This window comes from Colobus angolensis, unplaced genomic scaffold (assembly GCF_000951035.1).
Source record: "Colobus angolensis palliatus isolate OR3802 unplaced genomic scaffold, Cang.pa_1.0 Scaffold54, whole genome shotgun sequence".
Lineage (NCBI taxonomy): Eukaryota > Metazoa > Chordata > Mammalia > Primates > Cercopithecidae > Colobus > Colobus angolensis.
Window position 1 is genome coordinate 4,552,074 of NW_012118932.1, and position 25,224 is coordinate 4,577,297.

Here is a 25,224-nt window from a genome sequence, read left to right on the forward strand (position 1 = left end):
TTGAAGACAGTGATTGTGGTTTACGTTTCATTCCCCATGGCACCTAGCACATGGCCATAGCAGGGCTTAATTAATTTATAAGTTGAATTAAGTCGAATCTATAATAAATAGTCTCACTGTTTCTTCCAGAATTTTATCTCAAGGGTACTAAAGTGGAATGTCACAGTTGAGGAAAATAGTATAGCATTATGTTTCATTATGTTTCATAATATAGCATTATGTTCTTTCAGGTACACATTCCCACTTCCGAATCCTGCTCTCCTACCCACTCCCCTACCCGGCCCCATTTCAGTCTGGTTTTTCATTAGACATCTTGCCAGAAATCTCCGAGATTCTGTGAGCTGACCTCTGAGAAATGACTCGATGTTAAGATAAAACGTTTTGAGGCTATTATCCTTTATAATACAGGGCCATTTATATTATGACTTAACAATTTGCTAAGTCTTTACATATAGTTGTCTCATTTGGTCCTTGCCAGTAGAGTTTATTTTTCTCCCATTTTACAGATGGAGGCATAGAGAAATTAAACAAAATTCTCAGGGTCCCATAGCTGTAAGATGAGAGCTGAACTAGAGTTGGAACTAGAGATCTAATTACTCTCTGCCCAGTGACCATATTCTACAGAGACAGCATTGTGAAGTGGTTTAAGAATAAACTCTAGATTCTGAGTACCTGGATTTGATTCCCAGCACTGCTCTTGACCTTGGGAAGTATATTTACCTGCTAGGCTTCAATAGCAGAATACCACACACTGGGTTTTGCTGAAACAAGAGAAATTTATTGTTTCATAGTTCTGGGATCCGGAAGTCCAAGATCTAGGGCCAGCAGAGTTGGTTTCTGGTGAGGCCTCTCTTCCTGGCTTGAAGAAGGCTGTCTTCTCACTGTCTTCATGGGGTCTCTTCTCTGTGCTCTTGTGCTCCTGGTGTCTCTTCATCTCATATGGACATTAGTCCTATTGGATTAGTGTGTACCCTTATGGCCTCATTCAACATTAATTACCTTCTTAAAGGCTTTATCTCCAAACATATTGGGGGTGAGGGCTTCAACACATGAATTTTGAGGGGACACAACTCAATTCATAACAGACAGGTTATTTAACCTCTTTTTGCCTCCATTTTTTTTCTGTTAACTGGGGCTAGTAATAATACCTGTCTCCTTGTGAGGACTAAGCATGTGATATGTGTAAAGTTCTGAAATAAAGACTGCTTGGCGTGCAGGCATTCCATGGGCATTAGTCAACTTTTTACTACACACTTTTATCTCCAGAAGTTTCAGTCAATGAACCAGTTAATCCACTGCTCCATTTCCCCTCAGAAAACAACTACAAAAATGAGCAAGCCCCAAATCCTGGTCTCTCCAAAAAATGTATACTGAGTTTTCTAGATTTCCTTGTTTTGTATACAAACATGAACATAGGCTTTGCTTTGTTAATAACCTCATTGTGTTGTCCCTTCCTCCTCTTTTTTTTGGACAACATATACTGAGATAATAATTATTGTGAGAATTTCTCCAAAACTTAGAACTTTATGTATCTTATAACTAAATCCTGTATTCTAGCCAATGTCATCTTTTTTCCAAGCTAAAAAACATTGGGAATATGAGGTCAGAATGTTAAGAGCATCAGCGAGTCTGGCCGAGAGAGGGAAAGAGAAAGAAAAAAAAATGAAAGATATAAAAATGAAAGAATTATACCAAAGTTATGGGTCTATAAAGGCAGTGCAGTGTTTTAGAATAGCCTGAGAAATTTATTATTACATTATCCATAATCCTCTAGGTATTTCACCTTAGCTAGAGTTTAGTGTTTTAGCATTGCAATGTATCCATCTCCAGGAGAAAATTACTCATTTTCTAATGTCTCATTGGAACTTTGAAATGGGTTCTTCTTAAGGCAAGCTCAGAACTATATTTTTTTTGTGTGGTGAACTACACAAGAGAAGTCACAGCATTGGCCTGAACTTGAAATGACCATTATATTGCTTTTAAATTTCAAGGGATGAGGTTCTTATGGTAAAAGGATAGAATTAGGTAAGCAAGATATGTTAGTCTGTTCTCACGCTGCTAATAAAGACATACCCGAGACCGGGTAATTTGTAAAAGAAAGAGATTTGACTCACAGGTCAACATGGCTGGGGAGGCCTCAGGAAACTTACAATCATGGTGGAAGGGGAAGCAATCACATCCTTCTTCACATGCCAGCAGCAAGGAGAAGTGCCAAGCAAAAAGGGGAAAGCCCTTTATAAAACCATCAGATCTTGCAATAACTCACTCACTATCATGAGAACAGCATGAGTGTAACTGCCCCCATGATTAAATTACCTCCCACTGGGTCCCTCTCATGACATGTGGGGATTATGGGAAATATAATTCAAGATGAGATTTGGATGGGGACACACCATATCACAAGATAACTTGCTTCATTCAAATCTAAAAGTTTATCTGGCATTTCCAGGGTCAGAAAGTACAAAGCCATAGGAAATAAAAAATGTCCAGGTTTCTTCCTCTGTTTTTCAGTCCAGGTCAAACACTGGTCCTTTTTATACATTCGACTTTTGAAATGCACTCTTGAGTTCTTGTAAAACCTATTTTTTTAGAGTTCAAGGACTGATCTGGTTAATATTTTTGATAAAGAGGAGGTAAAGCCTTCTTAATGAGACCTGAGGTGTAAAAAGTCCAGTTTTGCTAGGCAAGCACTTTGGATTGTTTGCATTATAAGCCAATTATTTAAAATGGTAGCTCCTCTGGTACATTTAGGTATTTTACAAATCATTACCTGCTTTGAAGAGAGCTGGGAAACAGACTAAAGTAGAAGAAGCCATTTCCGGGTAAAGATGCTGCTTTTCCACAAAGGAAAAATTGAGAGACTTTTAGAGTTTCCTCAAAGGGAGAATAAGTTCCTACTTACAGAAAGATCTCAGAAACAACATGCTATGAAAAATGAGGCACAGAACGATACCATCTGTTGCCTCCCTGCTATGGGCCAAACCTTGGATCAGACACATTATGTATTATTTCATTCGATCCTTCAAACATCCATGAAATTTGGTATTATCTCCATTTTCTAAATAAAGAAAATTAGCTTCAGACAGTTGTAAGACAGTTTAGAGCTGGGATTTGAGTTCAGGCCTCAAGCCTGTGCTCTTTCCATATTTGACAACCCCAAAATGAAAAAAGAGAAGTCAGTGATTTTGCCTGAAGTGACCACTTCACATTGGTGTACTTTCCTTCCATTTCTTTGCTTTTTTTCCCTTAAAAAGCTGGGTGATTTGACAGAGTCCTCAGCAGGGTAATATACAAGAGAGAAGTCAGTGTCACTCCTCTACTCTAAGCAAAAGGGTCATCTAGCTGCCCTATCTTTTATTTTTTCTATGTAATTCTACTTTGTTTCATACAGAATTATGAGTTATTGGGGTTAGGAGTAAATGGGGATGACAGGAAATGAGCTTAAAGGCAAATATATCCAATCACCTTTGATGTGGTAATATTATGAACTATAAGAAGATGTAGGTATATAGATGAATGTCAGTTTTTAATACACACCTAGACTAAGGCATACAGTTGGTGCACTGGATTAATATGGCCTTTGAGAACTTGAACACTTTGCTTTTCCCCTTTTAGGCACTACAGTCTGGAGGTCTGTCTTTTGTCACACAGGGCCAGAGAGTGACAGCTTGATTTCAGGAATTAGATTCTATGCTGTCAGGAGAGCACATTGTGAGAAACTAGATACTATTTGTCACTTGGTACAGAATTCAAGGTGATTTTTACATGCAAGCCATAGACACCATGGGACCACTTGTTGAAATAAAGAGAAGGGGCCAAGATTTGGAATGGAAAGATCTGGACTCAGGTCTCAGTTTTACTCCTACTACCAATTTCAGACTGGCTTGAGCAATTCTTAGTCTTGCTGATGATCAGTTTTCTCATCTGCAAAATGGAGATAATTATCATACCAACATTAGAGAATTGTAAGCCTAAAATAACATAACAAAATTTCTACAAACTGCTATGTAATCATATGAAAATTAGTTGTTAATATTATTTTAATTCACTGGAGATGATTAATAGTTGCTGTCTTCCTAATTGTCCTCACTTAGTGGCCAGAGGTCTCTGATCTTGATGGCTCTTTTATAATTTGTGTTCCTGTTTACCTACAAATTATACATTTTCTTACCAAATTTGTCATTGAAACTATGTTCTGTAGAAGTCCCAGTTCAGGCTCTACATAAAAATGGCAGTCCAATCAAATTATATTTTGTAGCAAAAATGTAGAATAAAGTGGAAGGTTGGAGGGGACTCGAGGAGGCAAGCAAGAGTGGGGATGTGACTGTTAAGTCCCTCCTCTAATACTTACCAAGTATGTCTTTCTTTCCATGCCAACTAAATGGGAGAATAATTAACTGCAACAATTCCATAGGGGTTTTGACATTAAATGAAATAATACATATAGGGCATTATGTGCTTAGAACACTAAGTGTGAAATAAATATTAACTGTTATTAGAAATGGGAAGTTCTTATTTAAAAACTGCTTTGATGAAGTCAAAAGCAAAGCTATATAATGCTGAACTATGTCGAGGTTTGTTCAAGAGAGTTGGTTGCCTACTCTACCATACCTAGACCATGTCTATCAGATCACTGGCTTAGTCATTGAAAATTTAACTCTGTTCCACCATTCTTAGGCTCATCATTCTTAACTCCATACAATTTGATTTGAATTGACTTAGTCACCTTTTTTTTTAAATCCATAGGATAACAGCCAATTTCACTGGCTTTTAAAATTGATTAATTAATTAACATTCCAATTTCTATTAAGGTTTTGTTGGCTTCCTTCCCTTCTTCATCTCTCTCTCTCTCTCACACACACACACATACACACACGCGCATGCACACAGAATCTGTGCAAAGCCTGGCTGAAGTACAGACATGTGTCATACACAATTCTCACCCACAGTCCAAGAGAAGTGGTAAGGTGGATAGGCAAAGGGTAAAATGTGTTGGGAATCTCGAGAACACTGATGACTTAGAGGAGAGATCACCCAGAGAAATTAGGGAGGTTTTCAGGACGTGAACTCTGACCTGGACCCTGAAGGATGGTAGACTCCAGCCATGTAAAGACTTAAGGAGAAAAGAGAAGAATATGTACTACAGGCAAGGAGGCAGCAGGAGCAAAGGCATACAGATGGTCTCCTCTTTCTTAGGAGGACCAATATACGAGATTAGCTACAATGATTGTATCTTCCCCTCCCTGCCTTTTGCAGAGTCAGCTAGGGCATTCTTCATAGCAAAAGTGGGTGTGGTGGTGGAGACAATTCCCAGCTCTGACCTACATTTCCCAAGCATCACATTGTTCCCACGTTTGACTTTTTCTTTTATACGTCTTAAATCCTGAGGTTTATCAGTCATCTGGGTGGGTTTTATGTCTACTATTTACCCGTTCAGATAATAACCACTGTCAAATCAGTTTCTAAGGGACCATTGTGGTATCTGTTTCTCAATCCTGTGCTTCTCCCTCTAATTTTACTCTGTGATGAAGTAATCAGTGAACTGCAAAGGGAAGCAATTTTAATTAGGGTCATGCAATAAGGTGCCTTCTTTAACCCCACCTGTGCTAACATCTTGACAATTACCTTGGGCAGGTTCAGTACATAGATTCAGTCTTTTTCATCCATTCTTCAGACTCTTACTGAGCAGGTCTCAGTGCTTCACATGAATGGGGATAAGGAACAATAAAACATGGTCCCTACATTCCAGGTAGTCTAGAAGAACTAAGAGAATACAGGCAAAAAGTGATTAAGACCACATTTTTTTGGAGTTAACGAAGTGACAGGTTTTGTTTTTTTTTCCCCCTGGTGGAAGGGTGTTAATGAGGCTGTTCTGTAGGAGGTGGAATTTGAGTTAAGCCTCGAAAGATGGGGATGGTCATCAGGCCATGGGCTGAAAGGTGATGCAGTGAACTAGGTCTTACCTGCGAATGAGCCTCCTGACCCTCAAGCTTTGTGATGCGTCAGTGCCTCATCTTCATAGCTAGATTCCTCAATCAATGATGAGAGGTCTTTTTCCCTCAAAGTTCTATATCCATCAGCTTTCAGAGGCAAACCATTCTGTCTAGAACGTTCACGAACTCCAAACACTTACAGAATTATATTAAAATGGTGTTTTTCAGGTTGAATTTTAGCCTGCTGACCTCTCTTAACTTCATGGGGGTTTTGATATCTATCTCCTCAGGATGAATTCCGAATTTACTCTTGGAAAAAGGTAATATGGATCTACCTGTCAGCATTAAACAGCGCATTTGGTCTCACTCCTGACCACCCTCTCATTACAGATGAGGAGTATATCATAAATAGAGCCATAAGAAAGCCAGACCTAAAGGTAAGTAAACGTATGGCTACTGCTGATGTCGGAGAGATTTAATCTTTTTTCCCCTCAAGTGTGAAGTTAAATGCAGCTCCTCCGTGGTGCCAATCCTCATTTGATGGTGTATATTGAAAACGCGAACTTTGGAGCCAGACAGTTCAAATCTCAGCTTCATCCTTCTAAATAGTGCGACCATTGATCTTAACTCTGCTGAGCCTGTTTTCTCGTCTACAAAATGATGGTAATAATACCTATTTCTAATATGGATTGATCAAATTCAATAAATTTAGAAATACAAAGATTAAAGTAGTTCCAAGTATATAGCAGATGCTCAATACATACTTGTTCTATTTTCTTTTCCTTTCTTAGAGGTAGGATCTCACTATGTTGCAGTGGCTGTTCACAGGCACATGATTATAATACACTGCAGCCTCAAACTCCTGGGCTCAAGTGATCCTCCTACCTCAGCCTCCCTAGTAGCTGGGATTACAGGCATGTACTGCCCAGCCCAGTTCTTACATATTAGCTCTTAATAGTATTGTGTCCTATATTACAATCTATGTAACAGGGTTAATCTTATATTAAAGGTAATCCCCCAGGGATATCCCAGGAGGTTTGCTTATGCCTGCAAATATGACCTTATTTGAATTCTTGTCATTCAAATGTATTTGGGTTGCTCCCTCTTCACCCTATTAAATTAGTTCTGCTTGGATTATGACTAGTTAACATTCATATTAAAAACATTTTGTAAGACAGAATGTCTTCTCTTACATTTATGTATGAGTAGTCAGCTGTTTAAATTAGTTTTATGAGCTCAAGGTCAGTCATTTAAAATAATAAAAGTAAATTATGAGCAATTTTCCTATTGTCAATTGTTATCACCCAGTTGTCTTTGTTTTTGAAATGGAGTTTCATTCTTGTTGCCCAGGCTGGAGTGCAATGGCACTGTCGTGGCTCACTGCAACCTCTACCTCCTGGGTTCAAGCAATTCTCCTGCCTCAGCCTCCCAAGTAGCTGGGATTATAGACACCTGCCACCATACCCAGCTAATTTTTGTGTTTTTAGTAGAGACGGAGTTTCACCGTGTTGACCAGGCTGGTCTTGAACTCCTGACCTCAGGTGATCAACCAACCTCAGCCTCCCAAAGTGCTGGGATTACAGGGGTGAGCTACTGTGCTCCACCTGCCCAGTTGTCTTAGCTGCCCAAATAAACAAAAACAAAGGAGGTCAAGTACCTCCAAATAATAGTTGCCCTAATCTGTTAGATATCCATTCGCCTGGAGAAATAAGCTTCCCAGATAGCCTATGTTCTCATAGTTTCATTGCTCTGAAATTCTAACATCTTTAGTAGCATCAAATAAATAAGTGAACAGATAAATGAAGAAATGGCCAAGTCAACACACAGAATTGCAGGAGGGGCAGGGGTCTTGAAATGAAAGTTGTGACAGGTGTACTGCCTTCATTCACCAGCTATGGCGTAGGCAGTTTGGTTAGTTACTGCCTCTCTGGTCTTGAGTGTCTTATTTATAAAATAAAAGTAATACCCCTTCTTTGCCTTTCTCAGGGCTGTTATGAACGTACAATGAGACGACGGGTATTAAGGTCATTTGTGAACTTCAATGAACTATGCTAGTAACAAAACTTTCATTAAAGTCAGAAGAGCTGTCATGGGCTCAGCCTTGATGGCAATAACAGCCTTACCAAGAGGGTAACATTTAGGGGCATTTAAAGGAGGGGTCCCCAACCCCGAGGCCACTGATCGGTGCCCTGTCCGTGGACTGTTAGGAGCCAGGGCGCACAGCAGGAGGTGAGCTGCCGGCAAGCTGGCGAGCATCACCGCCTGAGTTCTGCCTCCTGTCAGGTCAGCAGCAGCATGAGATTCTCACAGGAGTGAAATCATTAATATTGTGAACTGCTCGTGTGAGGGATTTAGGTTACAGTGCTCCTCATGAGAATCTAATGATTGCCTGATGATCTGAAACCATCACCCCATCCCCAACATTCGTGAAAAAGTTGTCTTCCACAAAACCGGTCCCTGGTGCCAAAAAGGTTGGAGATCACTGGTTTAAAGGAAGTCTGAAGATGACAGCAAAGAACTATGTCAGGTTTGGAAACACAGGCTAAGAGGAGAAGCTAAGGACCATCTTGCGGGGTTGCAGGCAAAGCTAACACCCAGTGCTTAACCTGTTAAACAAGTTGCTCTTATAACATGTTCTAACAAGAAATCACAAGCAGAAAGCCCGGGGAGAGGAGATCTTCCTGATTCCTGAGCAGAAAGATGAAATTCACCCCGCAGCAGATATTTGATTTCCTAATTGCTGTTTCCTGGTCTGGATTTCCAGGAAATGGGCAAATAAACTTCATCTCTTGCAAATATTGTGCTTAACATCCTCTTACCAGCTTCCAGAGACTCTGAGAGTGATAGGGGAAGCGGATAAACTCCTGGCAGAGGTGTTTTCTCCTGGGGGAATCTCAAATGTGCTCAAAAGGTCTAGAATGGAGCCATTCTTCTCATTCTGTGAGGAATGGCTTCAGAACTTGTCGGAAGATAATGGAATTTTCTATTCTCTGGCCTGAGGTAAAACTTACCAGTAGCCTCTTTATTTCTCGTTATTGCTGCCTTCATCTACAGATGTTTCGTGTCTATTATGTTTTATACATTTTTCAGCCTCAGTGTGTGGTTTCTGCCTCTTGATAAGAGGCTCTCAAACTGATCAGGGGCCTCACATTGGAACCACGATTTGTCCTTCAAAATTTTTCTAACACAGATTTTTGCATTTATATAATTAATAAGTAGGCAGCCATCACTTTATACAGCTTTAATCCTGAAGTCAATGGATTTTCAGATTTTCCTTTGGGACTAGCTTGAATATGATATCCTTTGAGAGACTGAACTTTGGAGCCAGATAGGCTAGAGTTCGAATTCCTGGCAAGTTACTTAAAGAAAATGAACTTCAGGTGCAAAGTGAAGAGGAAAATAATATCTGCCCTACCACAGGATGATGGAAAAGACTAAACATAACATGTGAAAAGTCCTAACATGCCCCCAAAATAGTAGCTGTGATTCCAATCCTGCTGTATTTGCAAAATTGCAAAGAATACTGAAGAGAAGAGCAAATGGTGAGGCAAGACGCTTGAGATTCCAACATGTGTCATGATGGCTAACACACCCTAGAGCCTGTCGTTTACAAATATTTCCTTTGCAGATTGTGAAATCTGCAAATTAGAGAGAGATTGTGTGTCATTCCTACTGGCAGTTCACTCTAAATTGGAAATAAGGTATACTTTTTAAATGCAGTATGTTGCAACCAACCTTGCTGAAATAAATCCATTCTGTAAAATTAAAAAAAATACAGCATTTTACATGCTATTTGGTAAGTTTGAATGCCTCTGTGTGTGTGTGTGCGCGTGTGTGCACACGTGCACATGTGTACATGTACATACACCTATGGCATAGAGTTAACATTCATTTTTGGTAACCTAGACCTTGGAGCTAAGGGATTTAAACTGCATTTCTGGTTGATGTGGTTTTGCAAAGCTTTCACTCATTTATTTAATAAAAAATGTATTGAGCACTTACTTTGTGCCAGCTATATGGTCTTTCCAGTTTTAAAATGTATCTAATGGTTATAATGACGATAATATTCTTGAGCATAGAATATCTAGAGAGAAGCTGAGGTAGAACATAGACATAATCTGTCCAGTTGCCTAAATGTATTCATGGGGTAACTGAAGTGAAGAAAAATTGAGTTGAAGTTCTCAAACAGCGATTTAGCAGAGTAGCTGCAAAAGGAAGCTCTAGACACTGTTCCTCAACTTTGGCTGCACATTAAAATTACCTGAGGTAAACTAAAAATATTTATGCCCAGAATGCACTGCAGACAAAACGGAATCCTTGAGGGTGGGGACCAGATGGCAGTCTTTTTCTTTCTTTCTTTTTTTTTTGAGACGGAGTCTCGCTCTGTGGCCCAGGCCAGAGTGCTGTGGCCGGATCTCAGCTCACTGCAAGCTCCGCCTCCCGGGTTCCCGCCATTCTCCTGCCCCAGCCTCCCGAGTAGCTGGGACTACAGGCGCCTGCCACCTCGCCCCCACGCCCAGCTAGTTTTTTGTATTTTTTAGTAGAGACGGGGTTTCACCGTGTTAGCCAGGATGATCTCCATCTCCTGACCTCGTGATCCGCCCGTCTCGGCCTCCCAAAGTGCTGGGATTACAGGCTTGAGCCACCGCGCCCGGCCGGACAGCAGCCTTTTTCAAAGCTCCCCAGATGATTCCAGTGAGCAACCTGAGAGTATAATAACCGTTACTCTATGACAATACGTCAGTCTCACTGTTTCTCTTGGTGTTTAGTTAGGTCACCAGTTCATGGAAATTCACATTCACATACGAACTTGCTTAAAGAATCAGAAGCAAGAACACACAATTGTCATAAGCATCAACCCTTCCCTTTTCTCCCACTGCCAACAGTCTCAGACCCTCACTTCCTTATTTTTTTTTGTAATAACCTCCTCTTTGTTCTTTAGTATTTGCTGCCAGCCTAATCTTTTTCAGTATCTTTTATTTTCTTTCATTTTTTTTTTTTTTACTGGTTTAATGTGGCTACCAGGATTTTTAAAATTTTGTTTTTAATTGACACAGAATAATTGTACATATTTATGGGGTATAGTGTGATGTTTTGATACATGTATACATTATGTGTAAATCAAATTAGGATATTTGCATATCTGTCACCTCATAGGTTTATCACTTCTTTGTGGTGATAATATTCAAAATCCTGTCTTCTAGCTATTTTGGAATATACAGTACAATATTACTAAACATAGTCACCCTGCTCTGCAAAAGAACAACAAAATTTATTCCTTCTATCTAACTGTAACTTTGTACTGTTGACCAACCTTCCTCCATCCCATTGTCTATGCTATTCCCCCCAGCCTCTGATACCCAATATTCTGCTCTCTACTTCTACGACATCAGCTGTTTTAGATTTCACAAATGAGTCAGATCCTGCAGTATTTGCCTTATTGTGTCTTGCTTATTTCATTTAACGTCTCTTCAGGGTTCATCCATGTTGTCAAAACTGACAGAATCTCCTTCTTTTTAAGGCCAAATAACATTCCACAAAGAAAATGTATATGTACAGTTTCTTTATCCATTCATCCATTGATAGACCCTTAGGTTAATTCCATATCTTGGTTATTGTGAATGTTACTGCAATAAACATGAGAGTGCAGATATTTCTTTGACATACTGATTTCTTTTCCTTTAGATATATACCAACTATTGGGATTAAGAGATCATATGATGGTTTATTTTTAATTTTATAAGGAGCCTGTATACTGTTTTTCATAATGATTGTACTAATTTATATTCCCACTGTGTACAAGAGTTTCTTCTCTTTATATCCTCGCTAGCATTTGTCATTTTTTTTTGTCTTTTTGATAATAGCATTTTAACTGGAGTGAGGTGATAGCTCACTATGGTTTTCACGTGCATTTCCCTGGTGACCAGTGATATTAAGCATGTTTTCATTTATCTGTGAGCCATTTGTGTGTCTTCTTTTGAAAAATGTCTGTTTAGGTCTTTTGCCCATTTTCTATCAAATAGTTGTTTTGTTGGTACTGAGTTTTTTGAGTTCCTTATATATTCTGGATATTAACCCCTTGTCAGATATACAGTTTGCAAATATTTTCTTCCATTCTGTAGGTTGTCTTTTCACTTGGTTAGTTATTTCCTTTGCTGTATAGAAGCTTTTGGCTTGATGTAATTTCAATTGTCTATTTTTGTTTTTGGGTAGCTTGCACTTTTGGAGTCTTATCCAAAAAATCCTTGCCCAGACCATGCCATGTCAGACCTTATGTTTTTCTTTTAGTAGTTTTATAATTTCCCATCTTACATTTAAGTCTTTAATCTATTTCAAGTTGAGTTTTGTGTATGGTAAGATATAGGGGTCTAGCTTCATTCTTCTGCATGTGGATTGCCAGGTTTCTCAGTCTGATTTTTGTATATATATATAGATTTTTTTTTTTTTTTTGAGACAGAGTCTTGCCCTGTCTCCCAGGCTGGAGTGCAGTGGCAGGGTCTTGGCTCACTGCAACCTCAGCCTCCCAGGTCCAAGCGATTCTCCTGCCTCAGCCTCCTGATAGCTGGGATTACAGGCACCCACCACGATGCCCAGCTAACTTTTGTACTTTTAGTAGAGATGGGGTTTTGCCATATTGGCCAGGTTGGTCTCAAATTCCTGACCTCAAGTGATCCACCTGTCTCAGCCTCCCAAAGTGCTGGGATTACAGGCATGAGCCACCATGCCTGGCCTATCTCAGCATTATTTATTAAGGAGACTGTCCTTTATTCGTTGTGTGCTCTTGGCACCTTTGTTGAAAATTAGGTGGCTGCAAGCGTGTGAATTCATTTCTGTTTTCTCTACGCGGTTCCATTGGTCTATATGTCTATTTCTCTGCCAGCATCATGCTGTTTTAGTTATTATCGCTTTGTAGTAAAATTTGAAGTCAGATAATGTGATGCCTTTAACTTTGCTCTTTTCGCTCTGTTTGCTTTGGGTATCCAGGGTCTTTTGTGGTTTCACACCAATTTTAGGATTGTTTTTTCTATTCCTGTGAAGAATATCACTGGTATTTTGATAGGAATTTAATTGAATCTGTATATTGCTTTTGACAGTATGGGCATTTTTAACAAGATTAGTTCTTTCAATCCATGAGAATGGAATATCTTTTCAATTATTTTTGTCTTCTTCAATTTCTTGCAATAATGTTTTGTAAATTTCAGTGTAGAGATTTTTCAAGACCTTGGTTAAATTTATTCCTACATATTTTATTATTTTTTTTGGTTTTTTTTTTTTTTTTTTTTTTTTTTTTTTTTGCCAATGGGATAGTTTTATTTATAGCCGTTTTATTATTTTTTTGCCAATGGGATAGTTTCTTGATTTCTTTTTCAGATAGTTTGCTATTAGTTATAGAAATGCTGCTGATTTTTATACATTGATTTTGTATTCTGTAACTCTACTGAATTTGTTTATTAGTTTTTTTTTGTGTGTGGAGTCTTTAGGATGTTCTATATATGATATCATGTCATCTGCAAAAAGGGACAACTTAAGTTCTTTTCCAATTTTGATGTCTTTTGCTTCTTTCTCTTGCCTAATTGCTCTGGCTAGGACTTCCTGTAATATGTTGAATAAATGTGATGAAAACAAGCATTCTTGTCTTGTTCTAGATCTTACAGGAAAAACTTTCAATATTTTCTAATTTTGTGTAATATTAGCTGTTGATTTGCATGGCTTTTATTGTGTTGAGATGCATTCCTTCTATATCTGTTTTGTTGAGTTTTTAACATGAAAGGATGTTGAATTTTGTCAGATGCTTTTCTGTATTTGTTCAAATGATCATATGGTGTTTGTGTTTCATTCTGTTAATGTGATATTTTATGTTTATTCGTTTGTATATGTTGAATCATCCTTGTATCCTGGGATGAATTCCACTTGATCATGATAAATGATCTTTTTAATGTGATGTTAACTTTAATTTTGTTGACAACTTTTGCTTCTAGGTTTGTCAGGAATATTGACATATGGTTTTCTTTTTCGTTGTGCTCTTCTCTAGTTTTGTTATCAGGGTGATGCATAGATGAATTTGGAAATATTTTCCCCTCTTCAATTTTTTGGAATAGTTTGAGTAGAATTGGTATTCTTCTTTAAATGTTTAGTAGAATTCAGCAGTGAAGCCATCAGGTACTGAGCTTTTCTTTGATGCAAGACTTTTTATCACTGATTCAATCTCTGCTAATTCATCTGTTCACATTTTCTATTTTTTCATGATTCAATCTTGATAGCTTACATGTGTCCAGGAATTTTTCCATTTCTTCTAGATTTATCAAACTTGTTGGTATATAATTGTTTATAATAATCTCTTAGGGTTTTTTGTATTCCTTTGTTATCATTTGTAATGTCTCTTTTTTCATTTCTGATTTTGAGTCTTCCCTTTTTTCTTTAGTCTGACTAAACGTTTGTTATTTTATTTATCTTTTAAAAAAATCCAGCTCTTTGGGTTTTTTGACTGTTTGTTTTCTCGTTTTATTTACCTCTGTTCTGATCTTTATTATTTCCTTCTTTCTATTAATTTTGGATTTAGTTTGTTCTCATTTTTCCCTGAGGTGCAATGTTAGATTGTCTATTTGAGATCATTATTTTTTGTATAGAGGTATTTATTGCTATACGCTTTCCTCTTAGAACAGCTTTTTCTGTATCCCATAGGTTTTTGATAAGCTGTGTTTTCATTTTCATTTGTCTCAAGAAATTTTGAAATTTCTCTTTTAATTTCTTTGTTGACCAATGGTTGTTCAAGAGCATGTTGTTTAATTTGTATGTATTTGCAAAGTTTCTGAAGTTTTTCTTGCTTTTATTGATTTCTACTTTTATGCTATTATAATCAGAAAAAATACTTGATATGATTTCAGTTTTTAACATTTGTTAAGACTTGTTTGTGACCTAATGTATAATCTATTCTAGATACTGTTCCATGAGCAGTTGAGAAGAATGTATATTCTGCAACTGTTGAATGGAATGTTCTATAAGTGTCTATTAGGTCCATTTGGTCTATAGTGTAGTTTAGATTTGATATTTCTTTGTTAATTTTCTGTCTGGATGATCTGTTCTTTGCTGTGAGTGAGGTGTTGAAATTCTCTACTATCATTGTGTTGCAGTCAATTTCTCCCTTTGGTTTTATTAATATTTGCTTTACATATTTAGGTACTCCCATGTTGGGTGCATACATATGAGCGTTAATCCCTTACTGAATTGACTCCTTTGTCATTATGCAATGATCTTCTTTGTCTCTTTTTATAGTTTTAATTTAAAGTGTATCTTATCTGACATAAGTAAAACTATTTCTACTCTCTTCTGGTTTCCATTTTCATGGAATGTCTTCTTCCATTCTTTCATTTTCAGCCTATGTATGTTATTACTAGTTAAATGATTCTTCATAGGTCGCATATAGTTGGGTCTTTTTATGTTAGAAAGGAAAATGATTGGGCACTGCTCTTCATTAAAAAGAAAACCTTACTGAGGACTTCTGTAACCTCATTATCTGTCTAAGTAATTTCTTCTCAACTCCAATATCAGTACTTTGGTTTCAGTTTGTCTTTCTAGCTTCATTCTTCATTCTACAAATAGGCATGCTCACTGGCCTTCTTCCCCCAAACTAACTTGTGAGCAATCTCTTTAAAATACTTTCTATTTTCTCATCTGAGTAAAAGTCTTCTAATCCTTCAGCACTGTAACTCATACATCATCTCCATCATGTTGCCTTCCATCATCTTCTCTCTCTTTATGTCTACAGCATTTCAAAACCGTATTTTTTATTTTATTATGTTTTAATTTTTTTGACATGTACATATTGGACTCTATGTCTTTTTTTTTTAGAAATTTTTCCTTCTTAGTTTATAAAGTAGTAGAATGCAGAGACTAAGTTTTATTCATATATATTTTTCTATGTAGTAGGTCCATGATACATGTTGATTAAATGATGACTTCTAATAAAGAATACCATTTGTATGGTAGAAAAGCAAAGGATAAGTTAGAAAAGGATAAAATCTTAAATAAGTATGTTAAAGTTTTATCTTTGCTTTTTAAACAAATGCTTCTTTAGCCACTGGTTGCTGTTTATTCTCTGATCCTCAAACTAGAGGTTTTCTTAGTACTTTTCTTTTGCAGGTGAGATGCATAAAAGTGCAGAAAATAAGATATGTTTGGAACTACTTAGAAGGACAGTTCCAGAAAATTGGGTAAGTTATTTTAGCAAGTACAACCAAAGAAGAAAAATATCTCAAAAATATTACTGCTAAATATGTTCTTTTCATTATTATTATTTTAGCTCTTTGGAAGACTGGCTCAGTTCTGCCAAGATACATCAAAAATTTGGATCAGGCTTGACAAGAGAAGAGCAAGAGATTAGGTACCATGCATGTTATTGCCTATACTAGCTCAAAAGGATTATTATCAGTTAGCCAAATAGACAGCTCCGTAAATAGTTAGCTTAATGGATTAATATTAGAAAATATTGTAATGCTCTATTTAGTATTATTAAATTAAATCTTTCACATACATTATATTACTTCATCTTCAGAGCAACCTTATGGGGCAGGTAGAACAGACATTATCACCATTTCCATACAACAAGTGAGAAATCTGAGGCTCAGAAAGGTTTCATGGCCGGAACGAGGTCACACAGATGGGAATTAGTAGCGGAAGAACTGAGGCCCACACTCCTGGCTGCAGAGGTAGTGCTCTTTCTACTCCATGCAATGTTTCTCAAGGTTATTATAATATAAAGTTGAGCCAGTTTAGGTTATAATCAAGAAATACATATTAGATCATGATAATGCAGTTAAATAATAACCATGGAACAGCAGTAGAACACCATGCAAGATGTGTAGCTCCACAATTCCAAATGAGTTACTAGGCAGAGAAGAGAGATTTAGGGAGGGCACTGGTATGTCAAGAGTCTGTGGGCTTTGAACAAATATCTTTTCCTCCCTGGACCTTTGTTTCCCAATCATAGACTGGGGGAAGACTCTTTAAAGGCCTTGCTGTTCTAAGTTTCTATGATTCACATGCTTTGCCCTTCCCCATTTCTAGTACTTTGAAGAGATGTAGAGCCTAGCAGAATCTGCATCACCTGGGAGCTTGTTAGAAATGCATGATCTCAGACCCCTTTTCATCCCGTTGAATCAGAATCTTCATTTTAACAATATCACCAAGCGATCTATATAAACATTAATGTTTGAGAAGCACTGCTCTCATACATTTGACCAAGCTGTTTAATCTGAGCGTCGAGGTGGAAGACACAGAGAAAGCAGTTAGTGTTTTCAACAGGAACGTAACTCATAAAATGTCTTTCCTCTGCATAATCAAAGAAACACATCTCTGGGTTTTAGAGACACTGAATCAAAAAGCCGAATAATTATGTGTGTAGAGCTATTTTTGAGATCACAGAATTTTCCACCTACATTAAAATACATTCTGAAGTTTTCCAGAACTACTAAATAGGGGTAGGAAAATAGAAACAGCATTTCCTTATCAATAAAGGTATTTTCTCTTAACTATCTCATGGTCTTATAGTAATAAAACCGGAATTGAGGCGAGACAGAGTTGGAAACATGCCAATCCTGAAACTACTTGAATGAGACAATATTTAATATTAAATACCCAAACTACCATTTAGAAAAATATTTAGACCTTGGGAAGAGTATAGTTCTAGAAGCAATATGGTCATATTTATCGTTTTTGCAACTGAGAACCCTCACCTCCCATTATTTTGAGAAGGATGGGAATGGTATATAACAAGGGAGGCTTATGTTGGTCCCACAAGTGAGAAATTGAACATAGAATAGACCTTTTTCTGAATAGGTGAGGAGTGAGTTTTAATTTTATTATTTGTGATGGAGTGATACGTGATTTCTTTCTGTAGGAGGTTAATATGTGGGCCTAATACTATCGATGTTGAAGTTACACCAGTTTGGAAACTGCTCATCAAGGAGGTAATTTCTCCAGCATTTTCTCTTGGTGTTGGATAGAAAATAAAGAAGTTTGACTCCGGTGAAATAATCAAGAGTGCTACTTGTTAATAAGTAACTATAATATAGAACATATTTTAGAAGTATGCCAAGCATATTATCCTCATATCTCTTGCTTACTCTTTTTCTTCAAGTGGTTCTTTTGCAGATTGCCTTATGCAAGACAGAGTGTGAAACTCATTATACGTACTTAACATTTAATGGCTGGATGAATGTAATGTTTCTTTTCTTTTTTAATACTGTGCTGCTTAACTTGTTTTAACTTCGTGAAACTCAGTTTTTTTTAAGCTAATCCTTTTGTTAGGTAACAGATACAAGTTCCTTGGTGCCTAAAAATGTAGGAAGAAAAAACTCCATTTATTCAGCCTTATTAGTACTGCAGATCTCAAGGTATAAGATGAAATTTCCCTTTTGGACCCTATCGCTGGGATCCTCATTTTTTTCACTTTACATTGATTATTATCAAACCATAGCCCTCTAGCTATACTCTGGCTTCCCTGTGCTCCCTCTCCACTCCTCCTTGCCTTAAAAAAGCTTACTAAACTTAAGGTACTTTAAAAATATTTCCAGCAAGCTGTCAAGCATGAAAGAAAGTAAAACAAACCAATAGGGAATGTTTCTGTGTGCTGCCTCTCTAACTAGAAGAAAGGATTGCCGTTTCTGTTTTAGACAGAAGGAAACCAACTAGGGGGAATTCAAGTAAAGGCACAACATGTTATTTGACCAAAGCTGAATTCCAGCTGTTGAAGTTAACAGCTACTCTCTCGCACAGTGTTCTAGATGCTCTATTGCAGCTTACTGCTTTCAGCACAGCTCTCTACTTAACGAGAACATGCAGTCTTCAACTCACCCATTAATCAAGTTCCTTAACGACTTCAAATATGGCAGGTGTTATGTCATAGAGAAGAAGAGACTAGAAAGTATTTTAACTTTGTAAACCTGAACTAATACTTCACCTTTCTGAAGGCCAGTAAATGTAAACAGGAGATGACAACATCTCCTCCTTAAATAACTATTGCGATGGTCAACATGTCAATACATGAGACACTACTTTGTAAATTGTAAAGTGCGACAGTGATTAAAAGTAAGTGCTCTGGGGTCAGATTGCCTGGGTTTAAGTCTTGGGTCTGTGGCAGTCATGGTCGCATGACTTTGGACATATTTCTCAAGATCTAAGCTTCAGTTTCTTTATCATTACAATGGAGATAAGTAACTTCTAGTTAATAAGGTAATTGTGGGAATTAAATGAGAAAATTCAAGTAAAGTTGCTTAGAGCAGTGTCTGGCACTTGTCAGTTGCTGAATAAATATAATAAGAATGTTGTGTGGGATGATGTATGTCATGAAGATGATTATGAAAACAAGTAAATAAAGAGCTAAGTGTGAAGCCTAAAAATCTCGCTTGCTTTCCTGTTTTTATGTCTGCCAACAGGTTCTAAATCCATTTTATATATTTCAACTCTTCAGTGTCTGTTTGTGGTTTAGTGAAGACTATAAGGAATACGCTTTTGCCATCATAATCATGTCCATAATTTCCATATCTTTGACAGTATATGATCTCAGAGAGGTGAGTTTCTCTATTAGTTCTATGGTTTCAGAAAGGGAAGAATAGTGAGTTTATTAAAAATTTGTTAGAAAGGAATATCAGGAAATAGTCACTTCCTGCTCCATAGTAAATGAGACCAAGTTTGTAAATATGTAGCACAGTAAGCAGTGTTCAACAATTTAGTTCTTTCCCTTTCCTCCCATTCCAATCTCTGACATTTGAAGTTATTTTTCCTCTCTCTCTTTAATTTACTTAAGACTAATAAGCCAGAACAACATGCAAAGGTTTATGAATTGTGAATATGTGAAAAATGCACGTAGAGAATACTGATGGGACTTGAGGATGGTGGAAGAGAGATGGAAGGTGGAGGAATCTATTTAATATGAACTCCTTTGCCATTTATGTTTGGCTGGTACTCATTTGTCAAGGCCGCAGTCCAACTCCTGGCTTTCTTTATGCCTACACCAGGTTTCTAGATACTGTTGGAAAAAAATTATATAGAACAGATTCGTTAGTCGCACTATAAATCTGTGAATTCCAACCTCATCTGGACAAGACTTCTGTTCATCTCTAATCGAGGTGCTCTCCCATCCTCTGAAATGAAGGTTTCAAGCCATTTCTGTCTTCTGGTGTCTGAGATGCCCATCTTCTCATATTCCACTCTTTCTTTAATTCAGCAGATACCACTTATTTCACAAAAAAGATGGAAGCCATAAGACAGAAAATTGTCCAACTCCCCACTTTCTGAGTGCCAAATGACTCATCTCTGCAGCCCCCTCCTGCCCTGACCTCTCATTTCAGTGGAGGAAGTGCCTTCGGCTGTGCCTGCGAGACCATCCTCTTCCACCTTCTTGGGGTGCTTATGCAGTCCATGAGTGACTCCTTTCTTCTCCTCAAGAGCCTTCCCATCAACATTTAACATTCTCAAATTCTCTTAACTTGAAAACAAAACAGTTTCTTCTCTTGACCATGCTTCTGCCTTCAGCTACTACTATATCACTCTTTTTCCATTCACGGTAAAACTTCTAGAGTCTTTGTGTCTGTTATCATTAGTTACTCATCTTCCTCTTACTTTTCAGTCATGCTGACATGCCTTCCTCCCTCATGACTCCATTTAAAGAAATCTTGTTAAGGTAGCCACTGTGATCCCAAAGCCCATAGATCATTTTAAAATTTAAAAAGTTCTTTTAAAATTAGCTCTTTTTTTTTTCCTTAATAGAAAGGGCAATATGTGGCTATGATAAAAATAAAATTTCAACAGAACAAAAGAGTGTGAAAAAAAATTAAGGCTCCCTCCCGTTGGGAAAACTTCCCAGTGTTCAGGTCCTCTTTCAAGATACATCCACTAGGACCATATTTTCTGTATACTTTCAGCCATATTAAATGCATATGCATTGATTTGTTTAACAGAGTGAATATATTCCATGTACACTGTTCTGCACTTGAATTTTACTTATTTACTTATTTATTTATTTTTGAGACGGAGTTTTGCTGTCATCGCCCAGGCTGGAGTGCAATGGCGCAATCTCGGCTCACTGCAACCTCTGCCTCCTAGGTTCAAGCAATTCTCCTGCCTCAGCCTCCCAAGTAGCTGGGATTACAGCCGTGTGCCACCACGCCCTGGCTAATTTTTGTATTTTTAGTGGAGATGGGGTTTCACCATGGTGGCCTGAATGGTGTTGATCTCCTGACTTCCAGTGATCCACCCGCCTTGGCCTCCCAAAGTGTTGGGATTACAGACGTGAGCCACCGTGCCCAGCCTCCACTTAAGTTTCTTACCTGTTATATCCTAAATATCTTTCTGCATCTGCACAAATACATTTTCTCTAGATGTATCATAATTTTTAACCAGTCCAATATTGATATGTATTTGGTTGTTTCTAGTCTTTTGCTACTAGGACAATGCTGCAGAAGCGTCCTTGCACATATATCTTTTCATACATCTATATATATGTATGCATATGAATACATATTACATATGTATATAACAAGTATATATGCTTATGAATATCTGAATTGATGTATAGAAAATTTCTGCAATTGAAATTACTTAGTCATAAGCTAGGTATGTTTAATGCATGTTGTCAAAATGTCTCTTAAAAAAAGTAATACTGGCCAGGTATGGAGGCTCACACCTGTAATCTCAAAATTTTGGGAGGCTGAAGTGGCAGGATAGCTTAGACCCAGGAGTTCAAGACCAGCCTGAGCAACAGAGTGAGACCTCATCTCTCTCTATATATAAAAAAAGTAATACCAATTTACATTCCTTACAACAGTAGATAAGTTTTTCTTATCTTTACCAATATAAGTGAAAACAGAATTCAGTAACTCCAATCACATGTTTTCTATTATGAGTTGAGCATTTCTTCACACTTTAGGCCATTTGTATTTCTTTTACTGTGAACTCTTTGTGTCCTTTGTCAATTTTTATTGGGTTCTTGGTGTTTTGCTTGCTCATGTTATGGTCCCCCTGCAGTGGATATTTTTTTTTCCCACAGTACAGATTTCGCTAAACCTCTCAGTTGGATTTGACATAGTTAACTGCTCCATTCTTTCTGATGCACTCTTTTCCTTGGCTTCAGTGACAACACACTCTGCATCCTCTCCAGTTGCTCTTTTCCCTTCTCTTTTGATAGCTCATCCTTTTCTATCTGACTTTTAAAAAATGAGTGTTCCAAAGTCAAAACAACATGAAAATGCATATAATGTGAAGTCTCCATTTTTCTCTCCCACTCCACTTGGCCAACTGCTTACATAAGTTTCTTGTGTAATCTTCCAAAAAAGTTTTTAGGCAAACGAAGCAAATACAAATATATGTATTTTCTTTTTTTCTTATCTAAGTGGTAGCATAATTACAGTATTTTCTAACTTGCTATTTTAAAAATTACTATTAATATATCTTGAGGATCTTTTCATGCAAGTACATAAAAGATTCTTCATTATTTTTATAGTCGTACATGCCAATGACTTCAAAGGCATATGCTAATGACTTTCAAATTTGTATGTATATCTCAAATCCAGATATCCCTTTTCAGTTCCAGACTCATAGCTTCAACTACCTGTTTGATATCCCCACCTTAATATCAAAAAATTACCTTAAATTCAACATTCTCAACATAAAACTCAAAGATTCTTCTCCTCAAATCTGCGCTTAGGTTTTTCTGATTTGGTAGCAGATACTACTGACCATTCCGTTGCACAGGCCAGAAATCTGGTTGTCAACCTTGAAACTTTCTTTCTTCTTCCCCTTCAATTACACAGGAAGTCTTTTGATTTTTCCTTCCTAAATATCTCTTGACATCATTCACTTTTTTCCACCCTTGCACTATTAAGGTTCGAGTTAGTATCATTTTCTACCTTGCAATCACCTCCCATCTGGCGTCCATACATCATTCTTGCAGAACACGATTATTTACAAGCTTTTATCACTAAAATGCTTCAAAATATTCCCATTGCTCTTACAATAAACTTCTAAATCTCATCACAGACTAAAGCTTTACCTCAAGACTCACAAACTTTTTAGTTTCTAGAGCTCTTTAAACTCTTAAAAATCACTGAGGATCTCTAAGAGTTTTAAATCTTGTAGGTTATATCTACTGGTATTTACCAAATTAAGAATTAAAACTCAGAATCATAAAATATTAATTAATTAATTAAAAATAATAATAACATATTTGTATATAAATATATATTTAAAGACAACTGTATTTTCCAAAATAAAAATAATTTAGTGAGGAGAACGGCATTATTTTACATTTTTGCAAATCTCTTTTATGTTTGGTTTAAAAGAAGACAATTGGATTTTCTTTTTTTTTGGCTTGTAAGCAACAGAATTTATTTCTTTAGTTATGGAGGGTGGAAAGTTCAAGATCAAGACACCAGCAGATTCAGTGTCTGGTGAGGTCTCTCTTCTTGGTTCAGAGATGGCACCTTCTTATTGCATCCTCACATGGTAAAAGAGATATGGCGTCTCTCCTGGGCCTCTTTTATAAGGGCACTAAAATTATTCATGACCTAATCACCTTTCAAAGGCCCCTCCCCCTAATATCATCATCTCGGGGGTTAGGATTTCAATACACGAATTTTGGGTCACATTCAGACCGTGGCAAGTCTTTTAAAAATTTTCTGTGTCAGTTGATTTAAATACTTTGATAATTGTACTTCTTTTTTTTATTTCTGACAATTGGATCTTTGTAACTGCTTCTGCATTTAGTCTCTTGTGGTATTAAACAGCACTCAGCCTCTGGACAGCTCCACTGTGCCCTTGTGCAAGAATAAGATTCTAAAAGGCAATTAACGTCTTCGTGCTGTTATGAAAAGAGCATACCTGCTCAGCCCCGGTGGGACATTCCTCGGGCCCTCTCTACGAGCTGCTGCTGCACGTGTACGTGTAACTGCTGCTTTGACTTCTTTCTCCTGCCTTGATTCACCCAGCATCTCCCTTGCTTTCTGCCCTCCAGATGCACTAGGTCTTTTTGTTTCCTGACACATAGTCTTTGTTTCTAACCTCAGAACAGTTCGATATGTCACCTGGCATTGTCCATTTTTTTTTTCATCTTCATGATTTGCCTTTACCCCTTGACTAAATGACTCCTACTCAGATCTTAGGTTCAATGTCACTTCTTCAAGGGAGATTTCTCCTGATTGGTTCCCTTTGCTATATATGATCCAAAAGTACTTTATTTTTTCTTCTTATTCCTGATTGTCATTATACATTTATATATGTAGTTACTTGATGAAAACCTACTTTTCTCAGTAGGTTGTAAATTTCTTGGTGTTAAGAACCATATCTCTTTTGTTCATTCTATTCCTGAAATATTAAAGTTTGCTCAATGAATGTTTGTTGATTAATGCACAAATGAGTAAAAGAATGAGTTACACAAAAGCAGAGCACCTGTCTTTTTGACATTGGCTTATTCTGTTAATCATTTTTAGAACACATTTATCAGATTTACAAATAATTTGAAGCTAGGGAATTTAGAAAGTATCTTAAATGACAAAATCAGGATGACAAAATGAACACATTAAATGATTGGGACTTTTAACCCCCAGAATCAAGCAAGAGGTCTTTTACACAATAGTTTCCCGATAATGTGGAATCAAATATAATTGTGTTTTTGTTTCTCTTACTGATTCACTCTCATCCCATATGTTTCGTGTATTACAACAACCAATATTATGAGGAAGTAGCAGGAACCATCAAACTCCTTATTCATTTATTGATTTTTATTTTTATTTCATTATTATTTATTTATTTATTTATTTATTTTTTGAGATGGAATCTTGCTGTCTTGCCCAGGCTGGAGTTCAGTGTCAAAAACTCTTCTGAGTGGAAAGAGCATGCTGGAAATTCCTTTCTGCTGAAGAAAACATACTTACTGCTGCGTGAAGATCACTAGGAATTGGATGTTTTTTCAATTAAATAATGAGCTATTTAGTCCTTTGTTTGTAGCCAGTACATTCCATTCAATTGGCAATAAGACAGTGTTCCATCTTTAAAGAAGCCTAGCACCTTACTTAATACCTAGAAACTATGCTCAAATAGATAAGACTTTTCCATTTTCCCTTCTTTTTCAGCAATCTGTAAAACTCCACCATCTAGTCGAGTCACATAATAGCATTACAGTCTCTGTGTGTGGGAGAAAAGGTAAGTTCCATTATTTTAGATCTATGTGCTATTCACATGGAATCAGAAAATAATTTAAATTTGTATTTCTGATTGCTCCTGGTATTCTCATCTTCAT

At 37.1% G+C, this 25,224-nt stretch overlaps 1 protein-coding gene across 1 annotated transcript in view; it reads left to right on the plus strand.

Moving 5' to 3' along the window:
* The window catches only part of ATP13A4 (ATPase type 13A4), a 151,551-nt gene that overhangs the window by 44,824 nt on the left and 81,503 nt on the right, over positions 1 to 25,224 (plus strand). Inside the window, exons 3-8 of the mRNA XM_011961225.1 lie at positions 6,224 to 6,370; positions 16,074 to 16,144; positions 16,234 to 16,314; positions 17,830 to 17,899; positions 19,367 to 19,501; positions 25,058 to 25,127. Of these exons, the coding sequence (XP_011816615.1) occupies positions 6,224 to 6,370; positions 16,074 to 16,144; positions 16,234 to 16,314; positions 17,830 to 17,899; positions 19,367 to 19,501; positions 25,058 to 25,127 (574 nt within the window). The remainder of the gene's footprint in view (positions 1 to 6,223; positions 6,371 to 16,073; positions 16,145 to 16,233; positions 16,315 to 17,829; positions 17,900 to 19,366; positions 19,502 to 25,057; positions 25,128 to 25,224) is intronic.